Raw genomic sequence first — 17,458 nt, 5'->3', positions numbered from 1 at the left:
GAGGAGAAAAGAAAATGCTGAAAGTTTTTAAACCGCTTAGGGTAATAACTTCTCAGGAGAAAAGAAAAACCGCTTTAGTTCGAAACTGCCGAGGGTAATAGAGTAAAAACATATTTATAAAAAACTTTGGGTGCGAGCATATCCAAAGTTAATTATGGGCCTAACGGTAAGAAAATAATTTTTTTTGGGCCTGCGCCTAAAATTCGCATCTTTATACCGTCGGCCTCGTATATATTTTTGGCATGTTGTAACTACTGCGATATAGGGTTTGGAATTTCTAGTGGAAGAGATATCTAAACAACAACAGGTGCGGACTAAATTTTGTGATAATTGCGTGCATGATTGATTTGTGCCTATAAAATAGAATTCATCAGATGGCGAAGTTACCTACAGAGATAATGCTAGATATACCATCTCGCTTACCTCATGAAACCATCATCAACTGCAAAATAGTTAGCAAATCCTTGAGATATATAACAAATTATATCAACGAAGGTTTCATCTTTCAGTTCGGTAATAACCCTGCTTTAATCTGTTATGGAGGAGAGCAATACGATGATGGTACTGTGCAAGGGAATTATTCTTAGAAAACAATTATAGAAATCGATAATAAGCATCCGTCTATGGAGCTAGAACCCTCGTTGTCTGCCATGGTTGGTTCATGTAATGGTCTGGTTTGTTGCTTGGTAAAGGGAAAGTCTTCTCTTGAGCGCGATGCCATCTACATCTGTAATCCCGTTATAGAGGAATATGTTTATCTTCCAACACTCACTTACAACAAAGCATGTAATGGTTATTTTTATTATGGATTTGGTTATCATCATTCCACCGATGAGTATAAAGTTGTTAGAATCTACTATGGCGAAGTTGAAGTATACACTTTGGGGAGTGGTCAAGGGTGGAGACATAAAGGAAGGACTGAACACCGTTTAGATTATATCTCTGGTGTTTGTGCAAATGGCTACCTTCATTGGATACAGTACAGGAAAAACGAAATTGTGGCTTTCCACTTAGCAGATGAGGAGTTCCGATTGATCCCATTCCCACCGATTTCTAAGATTAGGAGTTACAAAGTCGTTTATCTTCAACTAATGTTCGGAGGGTATTTGTGTGCTGTTCATATGGACGTAGGAGAAGAAGATATAATTGTTAACGTATGGGCATTAGGGAAAAAGAAAAAGTTTAACAGAAGCTATGACACGGGAGAACATGCATTCAACGATTTCTGGGGATGGAACAAAAAATTTAGTATACCATGTGCCAAGGAAGAGTAAACAAGTCCCTTTGCCGTTACGAAGAGTAAACAAGTCCTAATGTTCTCTCTTGGTGGAACTGTCTTTTGTTATGATTTGGGAACTAAAGCGCTAAGAAAACTCTGGGATAATTGTCCTATGAAGAATAGCCGAGCAATTGCTCACGTGAACAGACTTTTGTCTTTTGTTTACGAGAACAGCAATTGCTCACGTGAATAGCCGAGAAAACTCTGGGATAATTGTCTTTTGTTATGATAAAATTGTTTCAGTTCAAGCATTGGTAGAAAAATCCAAGAGAAAAAAATAATTTTGTGTATGTAGTTGAATGATTTTGTTTTCTAATTATGATAATTTGCTTTAGTAACCTTCTAGGCTCTTTTTGGTATGGTGTTGCTTGGTTTTTAGTTTCTCTCTTGTTATTTGAGCTATGAAGCTCCTTGGTTCTTGGTTGAATTGATTGGTGCCTTCATTTTCTTCTTGCTACTTTCAATATAATTTGCAACTTGCAAGTCTGAAAAAAGTTTTTGAGGAATGGAGAATACACCTTAACCACTATTGACTTTGACAAATCCTTTTTAATCTTGTTACACCGTTAAACTGTTATTCGTCTTTGGTTTCACAACTCTCCATAGCCATCTGCTCAAAAATCATCCGGTACAAATTAACATTACAACTAGCTCTGCGCCTCTTCAATTAGCGGTAGTCATAAGTGCGCTATAGTCAGAAGCGTATTACTCAGATAAACTATTTGGATTAGCCCAGTTGGTCAAGTGTCTGACTTAAAATTTTATCATCGCCTAAATTAACAAAAGGAAAAACTGTACTGTTCACAAATGGGCAGTTTTCTTGCAATCTACGTTGCACATATGACCATAACAACTCAGAGAAGTACGATGTAAGCCTTTTTGGATTTTAGATGATCATACATACTATTTATGTAAGCCTTTTTGGATTTTAGATGATCATTTCCATCAACAACAGAACATAAAACATCACCAGCCGAACGTATTACACGCACTCTGAGAGTCGTCACTAGAAGAGGCACGATGTGCAGCATATGAGCGAGCGTTCTAGCAACAATGATTTCCTCATGTTTTCATTTTTTTGATCAGCAAGTTTCCATTTTTAAGGTTCACGAAAAAAAAAATGGTTGACCATCAAAATTAAAGAACCAACGAATTAAAACTTGAGATCAAAAACAAATATCGTGGAAATGATACTGTAGTTAAGTGGTGATATGGTTGAAACAGATGGAAAAGGAGTAGGGGATCAGATGATGTTGTTAAGTGGTGGAAATGATCAAGATGGAGGTGAATATCGTGATATTTATGAAACATATAGAACTCTTGATAATTGGGGCTTAAGAATACTCGACTAGGAACTCGACTATAAAGAGAAAAGAATACTTGGTCATATCACGGGAGTTAACGTAGGATACCAAATATGAAATTCCAGTAACGTTAGAATTTGGATTCCATGTAGGAGTGGAAGCTGTATAAATAATTATTTTAGGGAATAATCTTTGACCTTCTAGTAGATGAGATGGCGGTCAACACTTTTGTATAAATAAAGCCAGGCAGGCGAACATACAATTGATTAAAAAACAAAGAAAAAAAAAGGGTTTCTGAGATCACAGGAAGAGAAGAAACAAGAGTTGTACATGAAAAGAGATCACAAGAAGAAAAGATCAGAAGAAGAATATAAGTCGTTTAGATGTCAATAGTTTGTAGTAGATTACCGGTATTTTATCCCAGCAAGCAGTTTCATGCACCACGTTGTCCCCGTCCTCTACTCGCTGGGACATTCATCGATGAAGTATATCAATATATATTCGAGAAATGGGGGGTCGAACGGCATGGAGTAATATGGTTAACCGTTCATCAAAACCTTTTACCAACATACCAAAAAGTTATGATGTCGCAGCAAACCGTACAAGAAGAGTGTTTATTAGATTTGCGTTCGCTGTTTATAGAGAAGAAAGTTGGACTTGAGATATTCTTTACCAATTTTCAGTTAACAATCAGGTTAGCTTTCCTCTTTTATACTTTCTGTTTTCTTGAAGTCTGTCTTTATGTCTTTAATATCTTTCTTTTTTTTGAGCATCGGATGCAGCTTAGCAATATGTGGTCTTTTTATTAATTCGTGTATATATTTTCAGCCATTCATGACAATGAGATTAGTTGAAAAATTGTGAATCATGCTTTAGCTATGGTATTCTCCTACTAGGCTACCTGTGCCAGTTAAGTTTTTTATTTTGCTTCACATATCTACTAGGATGTGTATGTAGTGGGTTAGTAAGACCTTGGGAAACCCTTTTGCTGTAAGACCAGACTTGTACGATACCGACTTTTGAACAAATCCGTGTAATATATTTATATTTTTTAGTGTAAAGTTCCTGGTTGGAACCTCAATATCATCGTCCTTCAGTTTTTAGCCTAAAAGAATTTGGACTTTTTCCGCTAAAACCAGGAGATTAAAGTTGTAGTATAATTGAAAACTGAAGCAATGTATTTTTTGGAGAGTGTTGATGGGTTCTTGTCTTTGTACAGGCTTAAAAGCGAGCAGGTCGTCGCAAGGATAGATGTTCGCGAAGACCCTCACCCTGACCGTAAAGATTATAGACTATGCAGATGGCCGAAACCTTTCGACTATCGGACCCGAGTCATCAACACGGACGGCTCACTAAAAGATGATGGAGCAGGAATTGGCTGCATATTCCGTACGAGTATTGGCCAACCACTTAAAGCTCATGCAGCACTGTGTGAGAAGGTAAAAGTACACGTGATAGAAGTGGTAGCAGTGCAGAAGGCCCTTGGAATTGCAGTGGACGATGAGATGACGTTCATAGTTATAGAAACAGATGCTACAATTGCAGTTAGTTTGATAAATACAATAGCCGCAGCATATTCAAACCTAGTGGATAAATGTACGATCAACTACGAAAACTATTTAAAAGCTTCATCTCCGCAAGGAATAACTTTTAGAGGATCAAGTCCAAGAGATGACACTGATATAGAGAGCTTTATAAAGACGGTGGTAAAGAGTCATGCACGGTGGAGTCGCGGAGAAGATGCCACTTCAATGGAAGTCCTGGTAAAAGCATTGGTAGATGTCGCCTACAGCCTAGAGAGTTTCAGTGGATGGGGTTGCAGACATCTTTTAAGAGAAGTTAATAAAGCTGCCGATTTCTTGACGAAGCAAGCTGTGAAGGAGGAAATCATATACGCCAAGCCAACTGATTATCCATCTGCATTAGTCAAAATCATAAAAAAAGATGCTGATGATAATACTTGGTACCAGAGGGAAACGCCTACCCCTTATAGTAGCAACATTGACAAAACAACTGGATGGAGGCTTAAATAATGAAAAAGTGTAGGATTACATGTAATTAATCTGTCCAAGAAAACCCAAAATGTAACCTTGCCAATAAACCGGTCTCCTATTCAAATAAAGGAGTTGGATTTGGTTTAGGAGTCTCCTCTGATCCCATTATGTAAACTCAAACATGCATATATATATAGTGAAATGAAACCCCCTAAACCCCGTGGATGTAGGTCTTCATGGCCGAACCACGTAAATCGATGTGTCAGGTGTCTCTAACTATATCTCCAACTCCCTGATCTTTTTCATTTACAGGATATAAAATCACATTGCAACTAAATTTTCTGGATACCTAATCGGGGAAGTCCTTTAACAGTATAAATATACTCGTAAACCAACTGGCACAAGGTAAGTATCCTTGATATCAGATATCAAGCATACTAACTTTGTGCAAACGAAACGTCTTCAAAGAGTTTTCTGATGTTTGCATCCTTGATGAGGGAGGTTCTACCACGTTCTCTTGAAAGAAACATACATTTTATTTATATGAAGGTAAAGTACAACATTTAGCTACTGTCAAGTAGCAGCTGCCTCCTTATAACATTAGGAGGATCATTACACCACATTTTAGTCACTCCTGATTTTCCAACATACCTGGCCAGTTTGTCAGCTGGACCATTAAAAACTCTGTTTACATATGTTACAATCCATTGGGGATGAGAAGATATCAACTTTCTAATCTGATTGATAAGGTTTATATTTTCTCTTCGACAATGTTTATTATAGTTTCTGAAAGCTACCGCATTATCTTGATTATCTGTTTGCATGAAAAGTTTCCCACATTGCATTTGTTGAGCCCATTGTAAGCCTTCTAGAACTGCAAGTGCTTCAGCTTGATCGATGTCTCGAGCTTAAATAACAAGAGATTTAGCAGCTACATATTTCCCTGCACAATCACGCACTATTATTGCCAATCTAGCTCTATGACTTTTTTTTAACATAGAAGCATCAACATTGAAAGTAAACCAATCTAAAGGGCCTGGTGACCATTTTCGATGCAAGTTACATGCATGTGTATTGCTATCATGGCTATGTTGAGCAGATGGAATATCAATATGCATGGTATGGCAATATGCAAAAATATTGTGCACTGTTGAATAAGGGTTAGGCTTCACGTGTTGAAAGACTAATGCGCATCTTGATTTCCATATATGCCATATAGTGATGATAAAAAGATTGAGCAGATGTTCTTGTTTGAAGGATACTGGATTCTGCTTATCTACCCACGAGAGAAACCATTCTTGCAGATTATTAACTTGATTAATCTGATGCAGAATCATTTCTGAGGTTGCAAACCAGATTTGCCGTACATATGTGCAATAGAGAAAGAGATGTGTTGTTGTTTCTCGTTGAAGACCACACATTGGGAATAGTTGCGATTGTGTTGATGAGTATTTGAAGAGGACTGTAGAGACACCCAATACACTATGTGCTATATTCCATAAGAACATCTGCACCTTGTAAGGAAATTTCAAATGCTAGGGTTTTAGCCAAAAAAGCTCCGGGAATGCTGTTATTTGATTATTGAGTTGTAGCTGCTGCATGATAAGGAATTTATATGTTGAACCAACTGCGAAATCCCATGTTCTTGTAAGAGACCACTGAATAGTTACAGCCGTATTAGAGACTAACTTGATATGAGAGATTCTGTTAATCTGATTTGCGGTGAAGTGCTGCTGTAGTCTTGAGTAGTTCCATTGTGCGTTCTCTATAAAATCAGAAAGATTATATTGTTGGTCCTCTTGTAGAGTAGTAGTTGAAGGGATTATACTTGTATATAACCAATGATGTTTCCAAGGTTTTATAGATTTTCCATCTCCCACATTCCAGATATAGTGTTGTTTAACTATCTCCAACCCTTGAAGAATACTTCTCCATATCCAAGTACCCTTAGTAGGAAGGGGATCAATAAGTAAGTCTTTATCTTTAAAATACCTGTCTCTAAGTACTTGAACCTAAGGATCCTCTGAGTCAGTCAGTATCCGCCATGCCAATTTAGTTAACATAACCAGATTAAACAAATTGGGGTCTTTGAATCCTAAACCACCAAGTATTTTTGGTAGACATAAAGACTTCCAAGACTTGTAGTTGTAGAATTTAGTAGGTATTTCCATTAAGATAGAAACACTACAACACGTTCGTCTCGAGTAAGATGTTAGCTGAAAAGCATTATGAGTCTAGTTGTTCTCAATTGGAACTCTCGCAGAGAAATACTTCTTTGGAAAAGGAGATACAAAGGTTGAGAGGAGAACTTCAAATTTCAAATTTTGAGGTTGAAAATCTTCGCAGTGAAAATCAAAAGCTTAGAGGTATTTATTTTTGTCTTTGAACTATTTACCATATCTTTTATTCCTTCGCATGTGTTCATTTTTGTAAATTCCTTCGTGCATTTGTTAAGATTTAAACCAGAAGCGAACGAATGAGAGATATGAATTTCAATTCCTTGCTGAAGATGCCCAAGCGAATAACGCGAAGTTGCAATCTCAATTAGATCAATTAGATAGTCAATATTTACATACACTTGATCATATTAACCATCTTTCCCATGAAAATGATTGTCTTACACAAAATATTGATTTCCTTAACGATAAAATATCCTATTTTTCTAAATTGTCATGCAATGTTGACTTACTTCATCAAACCTTATCAGAAGAAAATCATACCCTTTCTAAGTAGAAACTATCTTTCTTGAAGAAAGAAGTAATGTTTTCACATCAATATTCAACTCTTCATGACATAAACGAAAACCAAGCGCGATCTCTTCGCGTGCTGAAGGAGAAATATGAAACTTCACTTAAAGATCTGAGCTCCCGAAACGAGAAACTAATCCAGAATAATATAAACCTTTCCGTGAATAAGAATCAATTTCAAGAACAATACAGCGAATTGAGGGATTCTTATGACGTTCTTAAGAAAAAGAACAAATCTCTTTCTTTTGAAGAAAAGAAAATTCTCTCTCGTCTCAATGGTTCAGTTGGTGATGGATTTGATAAAGCTATGGAAAGTATGAAGCACAATACCCTTGCTTTTTCCAAATTCTTCCAAGGTAGTCAGCTAGAGTTGACTGCCTTATAATGATTTCTCAACGTCTTTTCGCACAATATTAATTTTTATTTCTATTTATAGTTATTTATGTCTTTTTTGTAGATTCTGAAAAGTCGCAACAGTCTACTATTGCTCACTTGAATTCGGAACTGTCCAAGGCTCGCAAAGAATGTGCAAATCTGAAACTATCTCATGGTAACCTTGAGCTTTATCTTTCTGCGTCTCGAAACAGAGCACGAAGAAGGTTTGTATTTCAGAAAAATTTTCTAGAGATAAATGCTAGAAATCTTGAAAGAGATGCAATTCGTAAAGGCCATTCTAGTGCTCAATCTGTTATTGACGGGATCCTTTCAAGCAATTCTCTTCCAGCAGTAAGACTTCCTGTATGCAATATTGATGCAGATGAAGATTATCCTGAGCCAGATAGTGATTTTGATTTTTTAAGCGATGATGAAAAAGATCAGGATGATGAAGAAATCCAGCAAGAAGGAGAGAAACCCACTAATGATGCTGGTATTGAGGTTGAAAATCCTGAATCCAGTGCTAAAGTTTGATGCTACTGTTTGATCATAGCAGACTTCCTTTCTTTATTTTGACTTTTTTTTTATGTACGATCCTTCTTATTCACAGACTTGTTTGTTTCAAGGAAAATAATACATTGTTATTTTAATTCCCATACTTGCCTCTTTTTATATTCCTTGTAAAAAACAATTGTGCGAACCTATCTGTAGTTTGTTTTATTTTCTTGGGAGGTCTTATTTTGCCTTACTATGTGAAGGTCTTATCTTGCCTCATTTTTTTGTGCGACGAGATCGCAGGAGGTCTTTGTATTTTAGTACATCGACCCATTTATCTCGTCTTATATTTTTATTTTGTATTATTTACTCGTCAGGTTTATCGCATAAATATCACAAGTCTTAATACTCCCGTGAGTAAAAGTCTTGTGACATTTACGTCTTTTGACACAATTCAGCTCCCTAATGGAGGGAGCCGTCCTTATCTTCCCCTCTAGTGCCCCTTCAAGAAATCTTACCTCTATCTGGTTAAGATTATGGCTCTTCCCATCCGGCTTTTCAACAACCAGTTGATTTCGCAATCTCGCATACACTATCTATAGGATTTATGGCAGCAAGATTGCACCCTAATTGGGGTATCTTCGGAACGAGTGCATCATAGTCAGGACTTGTCAAGAGTGGCAAGGTACGCTCCAGACGTCCCAGACACTCTTGACTCAACCGTGTACCTCGGCGCCCTGATCGAGTTTCTGCACTTCTTAGGAGAGCCTTTCTCACCTTAGGCTCTTAATCTAAGATTAGTATCTTAGACTGAAAATTTAAGGTGTCTCTCCCGGATGGACATCATCGTTTAATTATCACCCCAAATTATCTCCACAACTCAAGTTCCGGGGTCGGTGTAGCCTTCCCTTGAGTTATGCCTTCTAGGTCTTTCCAATTATGACGTGCGTTAGGTCTTACTAATTTTCCTCTTGCATATGAGAGAACTAGGGTGCACGTCATATTTGGATTCCTAGCCAATCTTATAATGAATATCATTTTCTATAGCCTTTTATAAAGGTCTTATTTCTCTTTTTATGAACTCTTTAGCGAATCATTCGCGTTACATTTTTATTCAAAAATATGAACTTTTAAAACTTTAATTGTTTATACAGGCGAATGAATTCGCAAGTAACTATGGATAATATTTATTCAAGAACTGTTTATTCCAAGGGGGATCCAATTTACGACCTGTATCTCATCCCTCAGGATCCATTAATTCATAGGCTCCCTCTCCAACTATTCGTTTTATTATATAAGGTCCATCCCATCTTTTCTCCAACTTTCCATCTTTTCCTCTTTGATAAATTGGAATTTCGCGTAGCACTAATTTGCCTGGCTGAAATTCTCTTATTTTAACCCGTTTGTTGTATTCTCGAGCTAGTCTTTTTTGATAATTTTCCATATGCTGCAAAACGACTTCTCATACTTCCTCCAAATCATCCAACTTTGTTAAAATCAATTCCGCACTTAAATTCTTTTTCCAAGCTTCTCTCTTTGTGGTTGGGATGATCACTTCTGTTGGTAGCATTGCCTCTACTCCAAATGTTAGACAAAAGGGCGACATTCCTGTTGCTTCTCTCCTCGTAGTTATGTAAGCCCATGCAACATTATGTACTTGTTCGCACCATCCTTTATCGTGCCCTTCTAATTTTTTCTTCAGGTTATCTGCGAGTGTTTTGTTCATAGCTTCTACCTATCCGTTACTTTGAAGATACAAAGGAGTATATTTGCCACTCTGAATTTTGAACGCATTGAGCAGCATTGTTATATTATAGCCTTCAAACTTCTTCCCATTATCAAACACCAATTGTGCAGGAATACCAAATCTGCATATGATATTTTCAAAATTAATTTAAATATGTCTTTATCTCGAATGTGTTGAACTGCCTTTACTTCTGCCCATTTAGTGAAATAATCAGTTGCAACTATTAAGAATCTCTTTTGTCCTGTCCCCGGTATAAATGGTCCAACAATATCTATTCCCCATTTCCCAAAGGGCCACACATTTGTCGATGTATTAAGCATAGCCCCAGGTGCATGTATCTTCTTGCCATGACGTTGACATTCTTCGCACCTCCTCGAAACTTGTTTTTCATCTTCATGCATATATGGCCACTAATAGCCCTGTATCTTGGCTCTATATCCAAGTGATCTTACTCTACTATGGTTGCCAGCATCACCATAGTGTAATGCCTTTAAAATTTTGATTCCCTCCGTTCGCGTAAGACATCTAAGTGAAGGTCCAAGAAATGATCTCCTATAAAGAACTCCATCCCTTAATTCATAATTTGTCGCACGTCTCTTTAACTTATGTGCTTCTAATCTTTTCCTCGGAAATTCTCCCTTCTCTAGATAGGAGTGGATTTCAGTTCTCCAATGCTTTTCATCGCTCGCATTTTCTTCTTGTGTATCTTCTACGATCATCACATGCATCTGTTTGCACTTCTTCATTCTTCTCTATAGATGGTAACAAAAGTGTTTGTATTTTTATATTTCTTGCAACTGGATCTACTAACATCGATGGTATGAACGCCAATGCATCCGCGAGCCTGTTATCTTTTCTCCCTATGTGTCTCCAACTTATTTTTGGAATTTGTATTACTAAATCCATAACCAATTTCCTATATTTTTGTAAAAATGGTTCATTAGTACTATATGTTCCTTCTATCTGGCGAATTACCAACTGAGAGTCGCTAGTTATTCGCACGTCCTCAATTTTCATTTCAATTGCTAATCTTAGTGCATGAACAACCGCTTCATATTCAATTTCATTATTTGTGGATGCGAAGTCTAATCTGAAAGAATAAGCCATTTTCACGCCTTTTGGAGAAACGAATACAATACCAATCCCATTACCTTCTCCATTGGAGGATCCATCCACCAAAATTTCCCATCTGTTTGAGTTTCACTCAGTTAATAAATCATTAGAATTTCCATGTTCATCATCCACCTCCATCATTTCTTCTACATATTCATCTTCTTCTATTGGAAATTCTGCGAGAAATTCTGCAATAACTTGAGACTTTGGTGAAGATAAAATTTCATAGCCGATCTCATAATTTCCTAACTGTGCATTCCACCTTTCTATTCTTCCCGATCTCTTCGAATTCTTCATTGCATTTTCAATTGGTATTCTTGTTAATACTTTGATTTTGTGGGCTTGAAAATAAATGCGAAGATTGAATGATGCATATACCAATGCGAGAATCATTTTTTCGATTTTCGAATAATTTTTCTCCGCGCAGTTATAGGTTTTGCTTATGTAATATATTGGTTTCTCCACACCTTCCTCCGATCGTAATAATACGGCACTTAATACATGGGATGTTGACGCTAAGTACAATAATAATTCTTCTCCTTGTTTCGCCTTTTGCATAATGGATAAGTTTACCAGATAATCTTTTATGCTTTGTAAAGCTTTATCACATTCCATTGTCCATTCAAATTTGGTTCCCTTTTTTAATATATTGAAAAAGTGTTTGCACTTCTCCGAAGATCTCGCAATAAATCTTCCCAACGATGCTATCAATCCGTTCAATTTTTGAACATCCTTGACTGTTGCGGGTGGTGGCATATCTATGATTTCTCGGACTTTTTCCTGATGATACACCAATTATACATTTTTCTGGATTTACCTTAATATTGAATGTTCGCATTTGCTCAAATATTTCTCGCAAATCATCAACATGATCTTTCTCCTCTTTGCTTTTAATCAACATATCATCCACATATACTTCCAGTGTTCTATGGATCCATTTTTCAAATACTTTCTGCACCATTCTATGATACGTCGCACCGGCATCCTTCAATCCAAATGGCATTTTCGTGTAACAATATAAACCTCTAGGTGTGAAGAAAGCAGTGTGTTCTTGATCTTCTTCAGCTAATGGAATCTGATTATAGCCCTTGTACACATCTAACATCGTTACTCTATCATTTCCTGACGCAGACTCCACCATTTGGGGTATGTCGGGTAGAGGGAAGATATCTTTCGGGCACGCTTTATTTAGATCCGTAAAATCTATACAGATCCTAATTCCGTTGTTCTTTTCGGGCACCACCACCATATTTGGTATCCATTTCTGGATATTTTGCTTCTCTTATAATTCCTGCATCCAACATCTTTTGTAACTCTTCTTCAATTTTAGGATGATAATCAGTTGCAATTTTCCTTATCTTTTGTTTGAATGGTTTTGCATTCTTCTTAATGTCTAATTTATGACAAGCGACAGATGGATCTATTCCTGGCATTTCATCCATACTCCATGCGAAAATATCACTATATGATCGCAGAATGTTTATTGTTTTTTCTTCTTCTTATTCTCTACCCATTTTGGTTCTGATTCTTAATATATTCGATTCTTCTGCAGTTCCTATATTTACTTATTTTGTTAGTTCTGCTGCGGTAAAGTTCGCCTTCGGTTCGCCCATAGGTGTTGGTTCCTTAATTTCTTTAATTCGTTCACCTTCCTCAGTTAGTTCTTCACCCGGTATTCCTTTTCCTTCTTTTGCTCTTATCATGTATATTCAGAACTTCTCTTCTTTTCTTTGTTCTTTCGCTTTTCTCCATCTATCCTTTCGTTTCTTTGCTCGTCCTTCATAATTTCGCACATCTATTTTATTGCAAGTGTCCGCAGCCTTTAAATCTCCTCTAATTTCACCTATACCGCTTGGAATTGGAAACCTGATACATTGATGTAATGTTGACGAAACTGCCTTTAGCCCATGTACCCATGGTCGCCCTAACAACATGTTGTATAGTGATTCAATGTCTAGCACGCACAGTGTTATTTTTGTTTCGATTTCTCCCAGTAGTATTCGCATAAAAATTTCTCCTTTTGGCTTTGTAATTGCTCTATTGAATCCATGAATATTATATGATGCAGGTGTCATTTCTTCATCTCTGTATCCCATTGCTTTAAATGTGCGATAAAATAATATATCAACCGCACTTCCTGTATCTATCAATGTTTTCTTTATTGCCCACCCTTCAAATGTCCTCTGTTGTGCAATAATGTTTTCTCGCTCGACTGTAACCGTGATTACCAATGGATCTGTTCACTGTAAATCTTCTTCTTGAATTTCATCTGCAGCAAAAGATATTTGCACCTTTTCCCAATCTTGTAATGGTAACTCTGCCTTCATTGTTTCAATTTTCTTTCCTTCATGATTTCTTTTATGAATTTTCCCAATTATTGTCGCTTGGAAATCTGCTTCAGAAATTGATACTTTAGTTATATTATGACACCGTATATCTCTACCTCTTTCTTGAACTGATGTGATTCTTGCTGTCTTCATTAGTCTTTTAAGATTCTTCCTTAATTTCTCTTTGAATTTCAAATCTATTACCAGGATTTATCAATCCAAAGTTGTTTCTAGCGCCAAAAATGTAGTTGTAAGATTTCTTACAACTACACTTCAATTTATCTAATGATTCCTCTATGTGATCATTGTGCAAGATTATTCCATTGATTGAATATATTTGGATTACTTACAATATTGATAGAAACTTACAATAACACTTTCGTAACTAGACTCACTTTCTCTCTCTTACAATCCCTCTTACAAGACTTATGTTCCAACCTTCTACAAGAGAACTACTCTCTCTTTTATATAGGGATTTACATAGTGGATTACAACTAAGAATTCCTTTATTTTCGGGATCTCTCTGCGACATGTTCGCTCATCTTCGCATATCTTACATCTTCGCATAACTCATCACGCTTTACCCGTGGCTTTGCTGACATCATCTGATGTGACGTCTCAATTTGTTGTGCGCGATATTCCTCGGGTATTTTGTATTGTTCACTTCGCGTAATTGTTAATATGTGCCATATTTAACTCCTACAAGTCGCGCTATTTAGCTAAGATGATGGTGATGTTAGATGCTCCCACCAACACTTTCATGACGTTATATGCCATTGTGCATGCCCATAATCACCTCATTCAAGAATTCAACCTTCCCTTTGGTTCCTCGAAAATTAAATCACATTTTACTGTAACATAATCAATCTTTGGAAGGTGCACATAAACTCGGACTCTGCGCGGTAAGCCCATCCAGGAACAAAAAAAAAAAATCTACCCGACGCATTCACAAAGTTCTTCACAAAACTCAAAGTGGGCTGCACATCTCAACCACGGAAAATATAAGAAGGTATTACAAAATTTAAAGCGTGTTGTCATCATATTGGTTTCCCTAGCTATTTTAGCACTCCATGCAATATAGCTAGGGTTTGGAATTTATAAAGTAAACAAAACTTATAACCAATCTATACTGCGGACTTTTGAGTTGTTAGCAGATCAGAGAGGTCAGGAGGTTTATATAGTGGGAGAACTAATTTTTGTTAGAATTCTGTGCATGATTGATATAGAATATACAACTCATAAGATGGAGAAACTACCGAGTGATGTACTGCTAGATATACTATCTCGCTTACCTTACGAAACCATCATCAACTGCAAACTAGTTAGCAAACCCTTGAGAGATATAACAAATAATATCAACGAAGGATTCATCTTTCTGCAGCTTGGAAAACCTGCAGGTTTCAAACTCTGTTACGGAGGAGAAGAGCATTACGATGATATTACTATGCGTGGGGATTACTCTTACAAGACACTTATGGAAATCGATAATCATCCGTCTACTGAGCAAGAACCCCCCTTGTCTGACATGGTTGGTTCGTGTAATGGCTTGGTTTGTCTCTGGGTAAAGCAGAAGTCCTCTTATGCACGCGATCCCATCTACATCTGTAATCCCGCAACTAACGAATACATTTATCTTCCAGCATTCAATAACTACAAGAAAGCATGTAATGGTGAGACGAAAGGTTATTTTCATTACGGATTTGGATATCATCATCCTACTGATGCGTATAAAGTTGTTAGAATCTACTACCATGATGTCAACGACAATGAATATCCAACAATCATCAGTTCCAGTGATGAGTACAGCGGCCAAGTCCAAGCATATACTTTGGGGAATGGTCATGGGTGGAGAGATATAGGAAGACTTAATCACGATTTAGCTTACTACCGCAGTGTTTGGGCAAATGGATCCCTTCATTGGATAAAGGATGGGGCAAAAGAAATTGTGGCTTTCGACTTAGCGGATGAGGAGTTCAGGTTGATCCCATTCCCACCACTTTCACCTGATAGGTCTAACACTGAAGTTGATCTTCAATTAATGTTTGGAGGGTATTTGTGTGTCGTTCATATAGATGTAGGGAAACAAGATGAGTTCATTCACATATGGGTATTAGAGAAAAAGAAAAAGTTCAGCAGCAGCTATGATATCAGAGGACATGATGAGTTCAACAACCTATGGAGATGGAGCAAGAAATTTAGCATACCATGCGCAAAGGCTGTGACATATTTTCACTTCGCGGTTACAAAGAGCAATCAAGTTCTAATGTCGTCTGATAGGGCTGTCTTTTGTTTTGATTTGGGAACTCAAGTGCTAAGAAAACTCTGGGATAATTGTTCGATGCGGAATAGCATAGCAATTCCTCACGTGAACAGCCTTGTTTCACTTGAATCATTAGGAGAAAAATCCATAATGAGAAAACGACAATTTTATCCCTTTTAGAAGGGACACATCCAATATGAAAGACATTTTCCATGTCGAAGAAAGACAAGGATCTGGAAAAATAGGGCGTGAATAGTGAGCCAAGCAATGGTCAACTAGGTAGAATGGCTTTGTTTTATTTTGGCATGTTTGCTTTGGTAAAACTTCTAGGTTTGTTTGCTAATTTGTACGGTGTTGCTTGGTTTTAGTTTTCCCCTTGTTATTTGAGCTAGGAAGCTGCTCTGGTTCTTGGTTGCGTTGTTAGGTGACTTTATCTTCTTCTAGCTACTTTCATTTTTCCAATATGGTTTAACCTTTCTCCTCGGAACACATTTGGTTACTCCCTTTATCTCATTTTGTTTGACATGAATACCATTTTTAACGTGTCTCAAAAAGTGTTTATACTCCTTTAATTTTGAGTATTATTGCTTATTTTTTGATGGATCCTTCCATAGTATTGTTAATTTAATCATCTAACTACAGTGGACTTTGTAGCATGAGATGTATTTAAACTATCATGAAACAATTACAGGAGGCTGACTTACGTCATAGTGTCATTACAATTTGATTTAGGAAATGTGGCACTGTATGGTTCCACATTGAGGCTGAGAGATTTTGTGATTGACTAACATATGTTACATGATTCGTCAGACCATCTGTCGCATGTCTTCCTTCCCTATAGTTGTTCTAGATAAGGCATTGTGAAGTTTGGTGAAATCTCTACTTGATTTTTACAATCCTTCCCTGCCATATACCATGAAAAAATTGTAGCCTTTGTGGAGAGAATGTCCACATTTTTATTAAAGAAAATAACGTATTTAGGCTATCATGTATTATCTATTGCCAGGTGTAATTTGTACTCCATCCGTTCCATTTTAATTGATATTGTTGAGTTTTTCAGGTAGACTAAGAAATAACACAGAGTTTTTCTTCCGATGATGAAACATTATTCGTCCTGGTGATCTTCTTCCACTAATCATTATGTTCGAGAGTTTGCCTCAGCGTTGACGTGGATCCCTTCCATTTCTATTATGTTTGAAGTGATTGGATTGTATGGTCCCTTGTCAATGGCACTTGAGTGTTGCTTTCGCGCTGAACTGTCCTTTCCCACTGTTTGTCTTGATACAGCATTCTTCTGCTTCTCCCGTCTCCCTTTCGCCCATGCTGGTACACCTCATCCTATAGCTAGTTTTCTGTCTATCTGCTTCGCCCTTTCTTCTCTTTGAGCATCTCTTTCTCTGCAAGATTTTTTGTAGCTTTCTCCAGTCTTTTTGCTAACAACTCACTCGTCCGCTGTCGGCAGCCATGGGAGATTTGTTAAAAGTTCTTTTCATTTTTAAATTCCAAACCCTAGCTATATTGCATGGAGTGCTTAAATTAGGGCAAACAATATTTTTTTGTTTTATTTGAACAAGAGTAGGGCAAACAATACCTTCTTATAATTGCCGCTGGTTGATTATATATGGGCAGCCCACCTTTAATTTTAAGTTTTTTCAATGGTTGATATGGGCAACATAAACTCTGATCAATAAAAGTTCATAATTAACCTCCTTTGCTCCCCAACTGACTGCCCTGCCCCCCTTAGCTTGCATATGCGGCAAAAAAAAACTTAGGCAGTGACTATGGGAGTTTTGGGCCTGCTGGAGTTTTTTTTTTTT

At 37.0% G+C, this 17,458-nt stretch overlaps 2 protein-coding genes across 3 annotated transcripts; both read left to right on the top strand.

The window, feature by feature from the left end:
- Positions 1-623: 623 nt before the first annotated feature.
- Positions 624-1,274, top strand: LOC113327853 (F-box protein At3g07870-like). The gene has a single exon (XM_026574975.1). The coding sequence runs from the start codon at positions 624-626 to the stop codon at positions 1,272-1,274; it is 651 nt and encodes a 216-aa protein (XP_026430760.1).
- A 9,775-nt stretch (positions 1,275-11,049) lies between these two features.
- LOC113327833 (F-box/kelch-repeat protein At3g06240-like) lies at positions 11,050-17,351 on the top strand. 2 transcript variants are annotated; one of them, XR_003349240.1, is made up of 2 exons: positions 11,050-14,390; positions 16,702-17,351. XR_003349240.1 is itself a non-coding variant. In XM_026574953.1 (2 exons), the coding sequence occupies exon 2, from the start codon at positions 14,826-14,828 to the stop codon at positions 15,819-15,821; it is 996 nt and encodes a 331-aa protein (XP_026430738.1). In that variant the 5' UTR covers positions 11,050-14,390; positions 14,763-14,825; the 3' UTR covers positions 15,822-16,324. The 2 variants fall into 2 exon arrangements, 1 of the variants encoding a protein (XP_026430738.1); XM_026574953.1 differs by lacking the exon at positions 16,702-17,351 and adding an exon at positions 14,763-16,324.
- Positions 17,352-17,458: the final 107 nt, after the last annotated feature.

Source organism: Papaver somniferum, unplaced genomic scaffold, assembly GCF_003573695.1.
Source record: "Papaver somniferum cultivar HN1 unplaced genomic scaffold, ASM357369v1 unplaced-scaffold_107, whole genome shotgun sequence".
Classification (NCBI taxonomy): domain Eukaryota; kingdom Viridiplantae; phylum Streptophyta; class Magnoliopsida; order Ranunculales; family Papaveraceae; genus Papaver; species Papaver somniferum.
Note: the sequence above shows the minus strand (reverse complement) of the source record. Positions and strands in the feature narration are given on the sequence as shown.